We start from the raw sequence: 16,546 nt of genomic DNA, 5'->3' as shown, positions 1-16,546 counted from the left end.
AATGGATGTTTATTTTTTTTTTTTTTTTTAACACATGGGGTGAGTTATTAGAAATTTAAGAAAAGTAGCAAATAATGAATATTTAAAAACAAATGTCAAATACAAATAAATATAATTTTTATTTAGTAGAATAAAAACTATATTATTAAAATTGTACACATTTATAGAATATATTGCATTTTTTATACTCAACTTTACCAAAAATATTTTATAATTACCAGCATTATGTGTAAGAGTTAGGACCTTTAAGTATCAAAGTAGATTAAATATATAAAATTCACAACCACATATTTAGTGTACTGGAAATGACAATTTCACAATTACAAGTAAAGATTAAAGCCATATGAAATTTTGAAATGTGCGTGGTTTTTAAAAATTATGATTTATAGAGATGTGTTGTTCATAAGCTTGTCCATTCTCTAAAACTAAGTGTAAGAGTCTGATCAGTGTTTCAAGAATCAACAACTCTGTTCACAAATGGCTCTTAGCAGTAACACGTTTTTATAGACTCCATGATGACGTCTTAGCCCATGCCATTTAAATTGAATTATAATTGTATAATTTTATAACTGAAAAATGCCATTATGATGAGGATATCAATATTTTTTTTTTTTAATTCGAATTAAAAATTCACTATGGTGTTTTAAGTTTAGTTCGTAATATTTTTCTGTCAAATTTGCAAGGCAATGGTTTTTTTCTATTTCAGGTTTCAACGACCATTTAAAAAATAAACAGGGGCACAGACGCTGCCAGGAATTTTGTCAGTGCATAGTATACATTGATTTTTAAATAATGTTAAAATTATATTTGGTTTTTTTCGTTGGATACAAAGTTATGCGGGCTGTTGCATATAAAATCCAATAATTCTTGACATAGCTGAGATGTATAATTAAATCAAACAAAATATGGGTAATGGAAAAATATTTTTATTTCCTAAGTAATAACAATAATTTTCTCCGAGAGGTACATTTTACATTTAGGTCAAAATAAGAACTAAAGCAAATAATGGTATTCATAAATTAAAATATACTTGATTTATTTTAATAAGTACATTTTATTTTTAAAATCTATAGAAATAATTATTATTACATATGCTTTCAGTAAACTTTCCATTTACCATTTCAACATGACAAACATCATTCATTCTTATAACTAAATAATGTTTTTCAAGTTGAAATGGTAAATGAAAAGTTAACTGAAAACACTAATTTATTATGATGAATGAAATCAAAACAATATAAAAAAAAAAAATGTATGTTTATTTAAAGTATTAAAACATATTCCTCATTCATAATAGTTCTTATTGAAGTAAAATATTGAAAAATACTATGCAATAAAAACAACACTGCTGTGAATACAAGTACATTTATTAGGCTTTTACATGGTAACTTATACTATTTCATACATATTAGTAAAATATGAATACCATAAATCTACTAAAAATAAATTGTTGTGATGAAGTCAAACTTGCTGTACTGATTGAATCAACATTTTTATACTTTTAAATATTAAATTTTCATTCATTTCATTGGAAACAAGGTTCTTCCGGAATAAATCCAAGGGTAAAAAGGGATTTCATTAATATAGTAGGAAACGTACAGAAAACATTATGTAGTACATTGGATAATACTGATGCAGAATTATAAGATAAACAAATTGAAGAACTACAGACTAGTAACACTAACATACTCAAAATAATGAAAAAATAAACTAGTATATTAAAGGCAACTGAAAATACCTTTAGGGAAGCTGGTAAAATGCAGGAACAAATAAACACATTAAAAACCATATATATGAGCAATTAGCAGTCCATGTTAGTGAAACCTTAATAGATTACGATATAGCCGAAGCAATGGCTAATATAAACAATCAAATAACATTGTTAACGTTATTATTTCAACAGTAAATATTTGAGACAGATACGGTATGTGATATAATAAAGGCCGCTGAAGGGGAAATTATACATGCAAGTGTAATTCACTAACTGATCTACGTAAGCAGTTAAAAGATATATTTTTAAATTTAACTTGGGAGTAAAAATTACCGTTCAATCTAAATTACATATCGCATTATGAATTAAGTAAAATGTCCAAATTAAATATAGTATATTAAAAGGGACCATAATATTTGAGATAATAATTCCATTGATAAATTCTATGGAATTAACATTATATCATGTTATACCTGTTAGAAAAAATGACCATTTTATGTACATAGTACCCGAACATGACCATTTCTAAAATCCGTTAGTATTATTTAACACTATCGTCTCATCAAATATCAGCATGTAAGGAATTGGCAACGGGAACTTTGTGCCTCGAAACTCAACCACTAAGGCTAGAAACCACCGAGGTTCCCTGTGAAATAGAGTTATTCATAAATCAACTTGTATGCCAGCCACATGTTCAATTCGATATTTAGATATAACACGAAGTGTATATCATAATACATGGATATTTATAATAAAGGTTATGGAAAACCTGGCCATATCTTGTAATGATAAGGACCAAATTATAAACACTCAACTAACGGGAATAGGGACATTAGTCGAAATATGTAGAGCCTACACACTACTGATGGTACTAATACTCAACAAGCATTTAAACACTTCCAACGATATAGATTTTATTCCAGAAACGGAATTAGTAACAAATCTTACAATCCCAAATTTTATAAAAAAATAAATAAAATACGTAATAACTCACAATAAACTCATTATAAAATTAAACGACATGGGAAATTATTCTAAATCAACAAATGAACTAAACCAAATGATAGAGGAGGAAAGTAATAGAAATACATTGGAGACTAAAAGAGATTTGTATACGTATTTATTCACAGTACTAATGGTTGTAACCTTAACGTACGTAGGAGTAAAAATAATAAAAACACGAATTAATAGACATTGTAAATTCTGAGGCACAGTGTAATAGTACCTTGGAACTCTTCGGAGGCAGAGATGTGTTATAAACACAATATTTTTATAATAAAAAAAAAAAGAACAAATATATGTGTTTTATATTTAAAATTTTTTTATATTTTATATTTTAGGCTTTGAATTTTGTACCTATGTTTTTTTTATTGATTATGTAAAATTATATTCGGATATGGCGGATTTATGAATAGACCCTAATTTTGTGGGGGAGGTGTTGTAAACGTGTTATGTATTACTACGACAATAAGTAATTACGATGAGTGGTGTGCCGATTAGAAACTACTACTTAAGAACGAGTGAGATTTCTAATCGAGGTCATAATCGACCACTCTTACACACATCCTGGTATAATTTAGTAAAAAACCACACTCGGGAACCATTATAAAAAACTCTTTGATTAGGACTCACAAGTATAGAATCTAATAACCAATTTGTAGATAACTCTATAAAAATCTTATTGTTATAAACTTAATAAAATATGATATTAGGAAAAAAAGTCTCCAAATTAATATTTGATTTAAATTTAGTTTTTTATGCACTAACAGAATAAAATATACAATAACATATAATATAATATCTTAAACATCATAAATAATATTATTTAAAAAATATATTTATTCATTCAGATACAAAAGCTATGTAAAATATGTATTATAATAAATATATAGGTACCTATATATGGTAATGTGTGTAACTGTCAAACTATAGATTATGTCAATTAATTGTCATGTACTTTTTACAGATAAGATTTGTCAACCAATTTATTTTATAAATAAAATAACAAGAAGGTATAATGGAAATATCGTTTTATTTATACTGTAACGAGAGATTTTTTTTCCGAAGAACCTTTTTACCGGGGACTTTTTTTCCGTTTAACATAAAATATATATGTTCATTTCAGTATTAGTGTTTGTAATTCTTTCTTATTATATAAACCTAACTTAAATGAGTACTATTAAAAAGAATACCACAGGGAACATTCAACCAGGTTCACAACAATGGGTTACAGTTCAGGATAGTATTTATTTATTTCAACTGAAATTTTAGTCACGCACATTATACGAAAATTGAAAAGTTAAACATTTTAGAATCAAACTGACAAGACAATATTTAAAAAATGATAACTTTGATAAGCAACATACGTTATCAAAGAATGAATTTGGGAAAAAAATATGCTGATATTATTCACACGGATAACAAAAAGAATACTGCTATATAAATATATTGGTAACAACTAATACAGTAAGTACAAATTCTAATAAATTATAAATTTAATGATCAAGAATAAATACATAAAAATAGTACTGCCGACAACGATAATATGGTATATTTGGGTTAACTTTTTACTTTATTTAAAAACGAAATATTTAAAGAATATAATCAATTAAAAAAGTTATTTATATATTCTGAGATATAATATCATACTATAATAATAATACCAAAACGGGGACTAGAGAACATGATTATACTTTTTTTTATTAAATTAAACTATAGTAAATTTCAATTTAATGTCCTAAGGCATTTTTAATATATTGATAATATATGATATTATTAACTCAATATTCACGCAGTGGCGGTTTTACGGAGGGGGTCTAAGGGGTCTGGATTCCCCCCCTAAGATCCCAAGTTTAGGCTGTGATACATTTTTCGTTCATGGCGTTCGGGTAGTTAAGTAGCTATTTATATGCGGGTATACACGGTTACTTATACCATTGATCAAAGAATAATCTATAATCAATGTTTAAACATAATTCTGATGATTTCATCATTATTATTCTGTTTATTTGAATGTTTGCTACTGCTATTTAGGTATTTATATTTATCTGAAATTGTGATGTTTACGATTGCTTTTTAATTTACAAAGTGTTTATCCATATTATTTGACTCATAATAATATGTAGTTAATTTTAATTTTATTCAAAGTAAATTATTTTGTATTGTGAATGTAATTTTGAATGTTTTTTAATATTAATTATTTTCACATCAGGCCAGTCAGCGATTTTAAAACTTTTGGTCATCTTTCGCCGACAATTAATAAATATAGTAAAGTACATTTTTTTTTATCAAAATATTCTTGTATTTTGCTACCAGTTACATACCAAAGTAATTTTTTATATTATTAATGGGTTAAACATTATTTGTATATATTAAAAGATAATGTTAAGGGACCCCACACAGAAAAAAAACCAAAAAACCGCCACCGTATTCTCGACTAGGTATTGTTTTTTTGAAAATATTTATACTAGTTTTATTAAACTATTTATTAAGTTACACAGAAACTTAATTTATATTTTCAATACGATTTAATGACAAATAATCAGTCGTGGATGCATTTTAATTTTTAAATAGTTGAATAGTATAAACTGTGCGATTAGATTATTGTGAAAACTTGTTTAAACATAGTTTATGTAATATAATAGGTACTTTAAGTAAAATTATTTTTATAAACGTTTTAAGTATAAGGTGGTACTTACATGAGGACTATTTTTCAACTTTTAGTCATAAAAAAAAATTTATATAAAACGTGTATATAACCAATAAGTGACAATTAATTAGAATGTAAATGTATTTTATTTTAATTCAAAACATAACAATACCTAACGATGGTTACGTTAGCAACAATCCAGTAGTAATAGATAAAAAGCCCAGTGTCTCCCAAGTACCTTTAAATGTAGAAATACCCTAGCACCATAATTTGTCAATTGCGTACAATAATTACTGTGGTAACAGTGGAGCCACAACAACACGTATAAAAACAAAAACTTTAAAGGACCGTATACCAATAACGATAGAAAAAAAATAAATAAATAAAAATCAGTCAAAATAAGTGGATAAGTCCAACGAAAATCAGTTTTACTGCAAAATCTATGTGAAAAACAAATAGTGTGAAAATATCTAAGGGAACACTTTGCCTAATTTCGAGATAAAAATTTTAAAAGTGAGCACCGCGCGTGCGCATGCTGCAATATAGATTGCCGCCAAAACGAACATTTTCGAAACACGTTTTGGAAACGTGTTCCGGGAGAGCGCAGGCTCTCAAAATAATATCAACGGAAAGGGAGGTATTCTATTTTTTTTTTTTATGAAATTTAACGCGGTAGTCCGTATTGCCGTACGCGCTCGCGTGATGCTCCCTTTCAAAATTTATGTCTCGAAATCGGGCAAAGTGTTCCCTTAGATATTTTCACACGATTTAATACATCACCTCCCTTTCTGTTGATATTATTTTAATAGCCCACGCTCTCCCGGAACACGTTCAAAACGTATAATAAAAAATAAATTAAACTACGTACTTCGGTAATAACATTGGTTTAAAAACAATCGAAACTATTAGAGATATATTTATGAATAAAAATGGCAATACTTTAGATAATATTGAACTAACACCATCTGATATATGTGGTATGAATATGTCCCATTAACCTCGGTTGATGTCAGGAGCGTATTAAGGGGTGGCGAAGTGGGGGAACGCCCACCCTGAATCCGTATTATATATAAAAATATAATAATAAATTTGACAACCATTTTTTACTATTAAGCATTTTAATAGTTAGATTATTTATTTTATAATTTTAAAAACAATTTATGTTAGGAAGTTGTGTATGCCTGAATATTACCCATACTTATTATTCTATATTCTATATTTTATAATAATATAATTAAAATTATATTGGGTACAGTGTTAATCTTTTGAACTCTTAAGACTAATCTTATCTAATGATATGCACTTTGCTCAATACAACATCAGAGTTTGTTCTGATTTGTCTTAATTGTAGTGTTGTAGTTGTTAAATATGTGTTGCTGGGACAAAATCTTACATATTTTTAATAAACTTATTAAAACTATAAACCAAATATACTACGTGTTAATTTAATAATTGTTATAGATTTAATAAAAACTTTTTGGAAGAGTGGTTTTATAAAGATGTTGAACAGTATTAAAATATTGCGGAGGTGTATAATTTTCCGAAGTTGTCAATGTTCTATATACTTCTCGGGTGCTTCAAACGTATCCGTATTGAAATCAAACATTGATGTCAATTCAAAAGAATATCAGGTTAATAATTTATTTATGCATTTGTTGTGAATTTCTTAATTTGTGACTGTATAGTATTTGAGTTAACAAGCGTTAAATTTTTAAACTTTAAAAAATTTAATTTATCATATTCAACATTTAAGAAAAATAATTAAACAAGATTCAATGATTAAGAATATATATATTACTTTATGTAATACTTACATGGAAATTCTTAAATATAAAATGAAGTGCTGATTGAAAATATTTGAAATTATTAATTTCGATTTCGACTTTTTAAATGCAGGAAAACTTAACAGCAATGGAAATGTTGGTGTATAATTTAAAAAAAGCCGTAAGCAATTCGATTGCTGGCGGTGATTCAAAAGATAAGTCGAGACATACGTCCAAAGGAAAATTACTAGTACGTGATCGTATAGATTATCTTTTGGATACGGGTTCACCATTTTTAGAATTATCTCAATTAGCTGGACATAATTTGTACAAAGAATCTGTTCCGTGCGGTGGAATTATTACCGGTATAGGACGTATTTCTGGGTACAACTTTTATTAAACATTCATTTATCAATTAAAAGTTAACGACTTAATAATTGTTTTTGCTTGCTAATAGGAAGGAATGTATGATTATTGCGAATGATGCTACAGTGAAAGGAGGTTCTTACTTTCCTATCACGGTAAAAAAACATTTAAGGGCACAGGAAATAGCCAGTGAGAATAATTTACCATGCGTTTATTTGGTCGACTCTGGCGGTGGTTATTTGAAAAAACAGGCAGAAATTTTTCCCGACAGAGAACATTTTGGGAGAATATTTTTCAATGAAGCTATTATGTCTTCAAAAAATATTACTCAAGTAAGAAAGTTAAAATTATCTAATTTATACATTTTTACTTAAAGAGTTTAAATCACATCAATGTTTCAGATAGCCGTAGTGATGGGGAGCTGTACGGCAGGCGCTGCTTACTTACCTGCCATGGCTGATGAGAGTGTAATTGTGAGAAATACCGGAACAATTTTTCTTGCTGGTCCTCCGTTAGTAAAGGCTGCGACAGGAGAAGTTGTGTCTGCCGAGGATTTAGGTGGTGCGAAACTTCACTGCTCGTAAGATTTATATTTTTATGTTGAATACAATATAATTTTAAATGATGAGACGTTAGATATGCGTGGCTTACTAACTTAATAGTGGTCTTTTCCCCTAAGTTAATTATTTGTCTGGATTTTATTTAATTTCCCGTTAAAAATTCGTATGTACCAAATTGTTTTCACACGTTAAAATTTTTTTTTTATTTAGAGTGTCTGGAGTTTCTGATCATTACGCCAATGATGATTACCACGCATTACATATAACTAAAAACATCATTGAAAATTTGAATAATAACAATAACAAACAAGGTTTAAATAGTAGTACTGATGAGCCTGAGCTACCGTTATATCCTGCCAAAGAATTATATGGCATTGTTGGAGATAATTTAAAAAAAAATTACGATGTCAGAGAGGTATCTATTTTTATTCTTTGATTCAATTTTGAGGATTATTTTATGATGCCATAATACATTTAGGTTATTGCAAGAATAGTAGATGGATCTGTATTTTCTGAGTTTAAAAAAAATTACGGAGAAACACTGGTAACTGGATTTGCTAAAATCTGTGGTTATCCTATCGGTATTATTGGTAATAATGGTGTGCTATTTTCTGAGTCGGCGTTAAAGGTATACACATCACATATTTAGATATGTCTCATTTAAATTGATATTCTATCTTGAATTAAAAGTTTTTATAATATATTTAAATTGTCTTTTGCTTCGAGATTATTTAACAATATACTCTTTTAAATGGTTATGTAGGGGACACATTTCATTGAATTATGTTGTCAACGAAATATTCCGCTTTTATTTTTTCAAAACATAACTGGTATAGTTATTTTCTTGGCAACGTATAAATTAAATTCTTATTATATGAAATCCATAATTAATAATTATCAATTATATATAAGGATTTATGGTTGGAAAAGATGCCGAGGCTGGTGGTATTGCTAAAAATGGTGCTAAAATGGTAACAGCTGTATCCTGTGCCTCTGTCCCTAAAATTACTGTTGTGATCGGTGGTTCTTATGGAGCTGGAAATTATGGAATGTGTGGTCGAGCGTATGGGTAAGTAATATATAATATTGGAATTAAAATTGTATACATGTAAAAATAATTTGAAAAATTTGATTAAAATAGAGACTATATATAGTAATGTTTTTTAATGTTTATGTTATGTTTATAATATATAAAAAGACCCAGATTTATGTATATGTGGCCTAATTCTCGAATCAGTATAATGGGTGGTGAACAAGCAGCAGGAGTTCTTGCTCAAATTCAAAGCGAAAAGAAGATTAGAGAAGGAAAACAGGTGACATTTAATAATAGTATTTTAATTGTGAGGTTTTTTAATCACGTTTGTTGTAATTTTTTTAGTTGTCCAAAGAAGAAGAAAAAATGTTAAAAGATCCGGTGATAAGACAGTTTGAAAACGAAGGAAATCCTTTTTATTCAAGTGCAAGGTAAGAATGTAACTGTGACAAGGACAATTACGATTCAAATTTTTTGATTTTGATGAATTATAACAAAGTCGATAACTATAGGTGTTGGGATGATGGAATTATTGATCCAGTTCAAACGAGACAAGTTTTGGCGTTGAGTTTGTCTGCCATCCACAATGCACCCGTGCAGCAGACCAAATATGGAATTTTTAGAATGTAGATAGTTAGTTGATTACAATGTTCCAATTTTAAATTGTACTAGAACAATTATGTACGATATGGCCACTCCGAGATACTGTAAACAAATCACTGTATTCAAGGCATGGCCTCAAGTTTTTTTCGAATTATATTATATTGTTATTTACTTACGGTTATTAAGTAAACACGGTCCAAAGTAAAATAACCACCTACAGTTATTTCGGGTGAGTCGGACTGGATTGTTTTCAAAGCCATGAAAATCTAATTGATTCATTTATAGTAATTATATATGATGTATTAGTATTATTAGTAATATTTGCTTGTAACGTTGTAGATACGAAGTAATCATTAAATTCCTGTTTAAAATTACCTGCTCTTGAGTTTCTAAACTGAACTTACTGCAAGCCATCGACTGTATCGCTACCATGGTTTTAAATCCTACCTATATTAAGAGATAACTCAGTGGTTATAATATACATTGTATTGTTTTAAAATATATGTAATAAACATAACAAGTCCAATGTGCACTGATACAGTATGCGTTTATAGAAAGTGTTACATTAAAGTCTCCGTTGTTAATAAAAGGTAGTATAATTACGAAAAAATAATGTATAGATACGTAAATACGTTTACAATTAATTTACAATTATTTGGAATTAGTTTGAAATCGATAATATGAAGTGAAGGGTTGCGTGAAGTTGGCCCTCTCCATTTTGATTTTGATTTTGTGACTTTCTTGGGGATTTACAAATTCCAGAATTGCATTTACAATTATTTACAAATATCTTACAATTATTTGGAATTAGTTTGAAACTGATAGGACAAAGTGAGGGGCCAACTTCGTATACGTGAATAAAGTAGTCTTGATCCAATATTAATAATAGTGATAAACATAAAATCATAGGTGAAACTCGACACTTTTATCAGGTCAGGCCAAATGAAAAATGTAAAAAGTATTATTACGTAAAATTAACTATTATTTTCTATAATATAATTATAAAAATAAATGTCAAATGTCTAAATTAAACAATAACTAATAAAATCGATTATTCGAATACATAGAATAGACTTATTATGTTATATTATAATCTTTATTTGTACTAATTGTATATTATAATATTATATGAAACGTATAAATGTATACGTTTACATGTATAAATATAATATTTATAATGCCTAAATAATTATTAAAATATATAGTATATACATATTTTTAGTTAGTATTAGGTCAGGCCATGACCTATAGTTGGCCATAGTTGGTAACATGGCCCGTAGTTTCACCTATGCATAAAATTATGCATTTTATAATATATATAACAATATTTTCTTTTGTATTAAGAAAACTGTTAAGGATATTGAAAAATTACCAACTTTATCAAGTTTTTGATTATATGATATACGTTTTATGAAAATACTAGGTAATAATTATTCAAGTACATTCTTACCATATTATTAATTATTATGCTTTTAGAGTTAAGAAAATGAATAACACGTAATAATTATAGCAGTATAGCACACAAAAATTATATAATGATTTGTGATTGTGATATAGATACACTGATAATGTACCGATTTTAAAGGTATTCACAACATACCTACTTTTTAATTATCATGTGTCTTATTATTATTTTGTATAAAAGTAGCATCAATACAATATATAGCTTGTAATAGAGTATTTATTTTGTACTGTTTATTTTACTGCTAGTTATATAAAATAAATTAAAGTATTATTTACTGTATATTTTTGGATAAATTATTCTGATACTTAATATAAATATTGTTACTCATTTCATACATAAATTGAGTTTAGACCGTAAAATGTATATATTACAATGTTGATAAATTTTGTTGTTGTATTTTTTATCGTATAAATGTATTAATTATATTAATTAATTACAAAAAAATATTTAGTTACCTATCAAAAAAATTAATAGAATTAATATGTAAAATAATACTAATTCAATGTTTCAAATCTAAAACAAGATTTTTCTCCGAATCCGAATTTCAGATTTCGAATTTCGTGAATACTGATTTTCGGATTTCAGTTAATCCGGATTTTTCCCATCACTTATAGGTACTTTAGTACCTATTTCATTAATTCTAGTATCTAATTTTATGTATTGTGTATGAAAAATATTTTAAGTATAATACACACTCGAGGCCGTCCCGAAGATGAAAATAAAGGGGGGGATAAATAATATGAAAAATTCCGACCACAATTTTTTTACTCAATTTATGTAATATAATTAACTATATGTAGTCGTATTTTTACTTTTTAATGTGTCAGTGTCGTACGTTCTTAAAATTGTCAGTTTAATTATATATATATACATAATAATATAAAATAATATAATAATATAATTATATATAATTATATATATATATAATAATAATATTTTATATTAAATAATAAGTAATTATATAAATTTTATTCATGTATACACTGTATTACGAAATATATAATATTTGTTTTCCGTAAGTAAAATTAGGTTCTTCTAGGCTATAATAAAACAAGTCCGACTGCCGACTGGTGTTTTCGTTGGGGGGGTGAGACACCCCACCAAGACCCCCCTTCGGAACGACCCTGTACACACTCACTTCAAGTTTTGTAAGAGCTGCCGCTCTTCTAGACCCCCTTTACCACTCCACTATACCTGAGAAGTGACTGAATACGCCGCCTCGCAGAGAACGATCAAATTCAAAATGGACCATATTGCGGTCGGATAATATATATTGTAATGGATCGATTGGTGCTGTCCTATATACAAGCCAGCGATTCCGTAAAACGCTTGTATGACGATTACAGACTGTATGAAAAAATTTAGATCGTACAGACCACGTCCGGTCTCAATCAGTCTCCCGGTCATATTTGAAAGTTTTCTCCACAGTTCAACGTAACGACCGAATACACGTGGTTCTAAAGTATCGTCGATTTTGTCCGAAGAAGTTTTCATAGCCATCATCTGTTTTTAATAAACATAACACTTAAATTTTAAGAATAAAATTTCAGTGATATATACGTATAATGTATTAAACTTATATAAATGTATTTTATAGGAGTAATGTAACAAGAACTAATTCAACCTAGGAAAAATCAAAGTGGTTTTCTTACATTACGTTTATTATTTTATAATAAAATAATAAAAAATTAAATTAAAATTAAAAATAATTAAATAGTTTTTTATGTAATTTTTAAGGCTGGGCAAGTTAATGATATTTTTTAACTCAGTTAAATTAATTTAATTGAGTTTATGTTCAATTGAGTTAACAATTAAGTTAAAAATATCGTTAACTTAACTTCAATTAATAAAACAGTTTTTAAACTACAAAAAACAATTATTTACATTAAGTGCAGATATAAGTGATATATATATATATATTAAAAATGTACAACAAACCTAACCTTAGTTAACATTAACGATAATGAAAATGGAGAAAAATCTTATTAGATTCTAAACAGAGTAGAAAAATATACATTTCTTTATTGGAATTTTTTTTAAGCACTCAAATGTCAAAATTATGATACTTTATGTATGGTAATTTTTTATTTATTTTTCATAAAAATCATATATGATAAATATAATTTAAAAGAAGTATTCTTTTTAATGTTCAATAATAGTATGGAAACTAAAAATAATTACTGCAGCTGAAAATGTAACTATAATATTATACAGGTAATAAATGAATACAGTTGATACAAAACATCAAAACAAATACATATATAATATTATTTAATTTTTAGGCATTTTTTTGTTTTTTAACGTCATTTTTCAACATTTTTAAGTCATTTTTTCATCTTTTAGGTCATGTTTTGTAGTTTTTATACAATATAGGTCGTTTTTCTCAATTTTTAGATTTTAAAACAAGTATGAATAATATAATAATAATAATAACAATAATATTAATAATATTAATAACAATAATAATAATATTATATAATGCTTAAAATGTAAATGTATACTATTGTTTATTAATATTATAATTTATGATTCATATTTTAAAGTATTATTACACACATTATCACATCCATATCTCTAATAAAAATTATTATTATAAATAAATATTTTTTTCACTTACTTAATTAGTTTTTTAGATCATTTTTAAGGTAATTTTTTGAAGTTTTTAGGGCATTTTTGTGTGTTTTTTAGATTATCAACATCCCAACTCTACTCATCACTAATATACATCTACAATATATTTTACTATGATATATATGTGTCGTGTAGTAATAAAGATAGTCTAAGGTTAAATTTCTGGTTTTATTTTCATGTACATAGATAGGCAGTCTCATCAACATGACTTACTAGTAATCGGTTGATCAAATTCTCTGATGCATTGGCCAATAGGTGGCAATCCGTGACCCACAGGACGGTCGTAAAGTTTGTGTAAAAATAAATGAGCCAATAGACATACACGTAAGCGGACGTAAATTGCGACGTCAACAAACAGTTTGCAGCCAACTCCAGTGTCGTTGCGATTATACCACAGATAATTACCGAAAATATAAAAATAGAAGAGCCGAGATTCAATTTCGAAAATGTGTACTGCTCGTATTTAATCTGTAAACAAACAATAATAACAAATGTCAATCACGACATTGGACATGAATATTACGTTTTACTTCGTATGTCAAGTAAATTTCGAGCGTGCTCATCATAATAGAATACATAATTGGTACGCGAACCATATTATTATTTAAAAAAATTTTGGTTCCTGTATTTGTAATATTTGTCTCTCCCGAACCTACCGGGTAATGTTATCCCTATTGCAAACATTTAGACGTTAAGGAAAATAGTCTAATCAAATATTTTGATTTTTAATTATATTACAGAGAAAAAGAAAAGTGTTAAAAGTTATTAAGTTTTTAAAACATTTTACTCAGAACCCGCATTTAAAATCCTGTAGAAGAAAAAAAATATCTTTGTATTAAAATAAATAATGTATGCTTTCCCAATTTTAAATGCAGATTAATTTATTATCATCATTCCGTGTATAGACACCTGGTATTCTCTCCAAAGTTGATAGTATTTTACTCGATTCTCGTGTGCTCTGCTGGCCAACAAGGGATTCAACACAACGATACCAATAGACAACGACGTAATCAACACATAGTTAATGCTGTCCATAGTGAAGTTATCTACGAACGGCTTCAGTAAACTTTTAGCGTAGATCAAGTCATACAAAGTGAAACACGAAAAAACATAGAACACTGCTGTATACGTCCATTCTAACAGTGTAATATAATTGTCTGAAATAATCGATTCAGATTTCTCATGAGCTGAAAAAAAAATTACATTATTCATACGTTAATTTTTTTACGTCAAATCACAGTGTTGGGTTTTAGTGTTTATTATAACATAGTAAGTAAAGTCGGTACAGTGGTATGTAGTACTAGATTGAATATTTATTGACTACTTACAGGGCATTCGTGTGATGATACACACCGATCGAAGTAAAAAATTCAAGTATTTATATTTTTTCAAATAAACAAAGTTTTTATCAAATTCCATTATTCAAATATACCAATAGATAATAGGTAAAAATAAAATTTACTTTGATTTAACGGATCAAATAGATTAATTTAATACTTTGTATTTTGTTTTTATATGCCTTTAGAAATAATCTGAAATACACTGTTTATACATAATATTAAAACCGAATACATCAATGAGATACATATAATTTATAACTATAGTATATTCCTTGTATTCAATAACAAAAATAAAAGGGTTTTAAATTTATATATCAAAACGTTCCAACATATCTCATTGCATACAGTAAAAATTATAAACAACACCTAAATTATGCACAGTTGCAGATATGTGCGTGTTTCCTGTTGTACTGAGTAAGTTTATTTCATTATTTATTCCGATAGTATTTTAATATTAACGAACAACGGTTAATGATACATCAGTATATAATCCTGCGATTGTAAATGTGGTAGTAAAAAAATAATTAATGGGTATCTGGCGCCTGTCTATAATTGAACACGAACTCACACTTTTATACTATTCGCAGTGAACTCAAAATTTAAATATTTTGTATAATATTTAACGCGATTAAGCAAATTTTATGTATCTTTTAGCTATTTTAAGGTTGTATGATAGGGGGGTTAGATAGGGGTTATGATAGGGGGGCAACACATATTTTGCCGCCCATTCTAAAAAGAAAATAAATTTCATTACTATTATGGTTTCTTTTTAAGATTTCTATACAATATAAATCATAGTATATTATGCATACATTACATAAAATATATATTTCATATATTATAATATATGAAACTTAAATTAATATAAAAGAAAAAACTAATAAACTAGAAAATTTAAAACTTTTTTCTTGATTCAGAAGTATCAAAATCGTTGATAATTTTTTCAAAGTTTTTTAATTTAAATTTATATTTTGAAAAAGTACATGCAATTTACATTCATAATTTTATATTTATAAACCGTAAACAATTATTCCGAATTTTCCTTACTCTTTGTCAGTAAAAAAAAAAAAAAAAACATTTTTATGTGTCCCTAAATCTGGCAACCCTAATCTACATTATCAAATTGCAATAATCATGATTCTCATTTGTATAATGTAATAATTATCAATGTGTTCTCATCCGAATCTTAATAGGTCTACATCTGTTAATATTTCGGATAAAAATTAGGTAATTGATGGTTCTAGAGCTATTAAAAACTAGCCTCGTCTTGTTGAAACCATATATATATAATACGTCATATTCTACAGGCCATTGTCTACGTCCACTTAGGGTACATCTAGTTTCTTTCAATTGCCGAATTCAAAATGTTATTATGTTCACAGAAGAAAATACATGCTACATACTATTACGGACATACATAAATGC

General features: G+C 27.2%; 2 protein-coding genes across 4 annotated transcripts; one reads left to right on the top strand and one right to left on the bottom strand.

Annotated features, from left to right (window-relative positions):
- The first annotated feature begins 4,095 nt into the window (after nt 1–4,095).
- Nucleotides 4,096–10,221, top strand: LOC112679796 (methylcrotonoyl-CoA carboxylase beta chain, mitochondrial). 3 transcript variants are annotated; one of them, XM_025549719.1, is made up of 12 exons: nt 4,096–4,177; nt 6,822–6,991; nt 7,257–7,507; nt 7,581–7,821; nt 7,891–8,069; nt 8,260–8,464; nt 8,528–8,677; nt 8,813–8,879; nt 8,962–9,118; nt 9,248–9,362; nt 9,428–9,513; nt 9,595–10,059. In XM_025549719.1, the coding sequence occupies exons 2-12, from the start codon at nt 6,860–6,862 to the stop codon at nt 9,710–9,712; spliced, it is 1,701 nt and encodes a 566-aa protein (XP_025405504.1). In that variant the 5' UTR covers nt 4,096–4,177; nt 6,822–6,859; the 3' UTR covers nt 9,713–10,059. The 3 variants fall into 3 exon arrangements, 2 of the variants coding, with proteins under 2 accessions (XP_025405504.1, XP_025405503.1); XR_003148250.1 differs by lacking the exon at nt 4,096–4,177 and having other exon boundaries at nt 6,709–6,991; nt 9,595–9,914; nt 10,025–10,221; XM_025549718.1 differs by lacking the exon at nt 4,096–4,177 and having other exon boundaries at nt 6,709–6,991.
- LOC112679797 (gustatory and odorant receptor 63a-like) lies at nt 9,725–15,165 on the bottom strand. The gene is made up of 7 exons (XM_025549720.1): nt 15,110–15,165; nt 14,691–14,968; nt 13,995–14,249; nt 12,345–12,653; nt 10,061–10,132; nt 9,862–9,951; nt 9,725–9,787 (listed from the first exon to the last, which is right to left on the bottom strand). The coding sequence occupies exons 1-7, from the start codon at nt 15,114–15,116 to the stop codon at nt 9,725–9,727; spliced, it is 1,074 nt and encodes a 357-aa protein (XP_025405505.1). The 5' UTR covers nt 15,117–15,165.
- Between the last annotated feature and the right edge of the window lie 1,381 nt (nt 15,166–16,546).

This window comes from Sipha flava, unplaced genomic scaffold (genome assembly GCF_003268045.1).
Source record: "Sipha flava isolate LNK unplaced genomic scaffold, YSA_version1 168_pilon_pilon, whole genome shotgun sequence".
NCBI lineage: Eukaryota > Metazoa > Arthropoda > Insecta > Hemiptera > Aphididae > Sipha > Sipha flava.
This window is presented reverse-complemented; position numbering and strand designations above follow the sequence as displayed.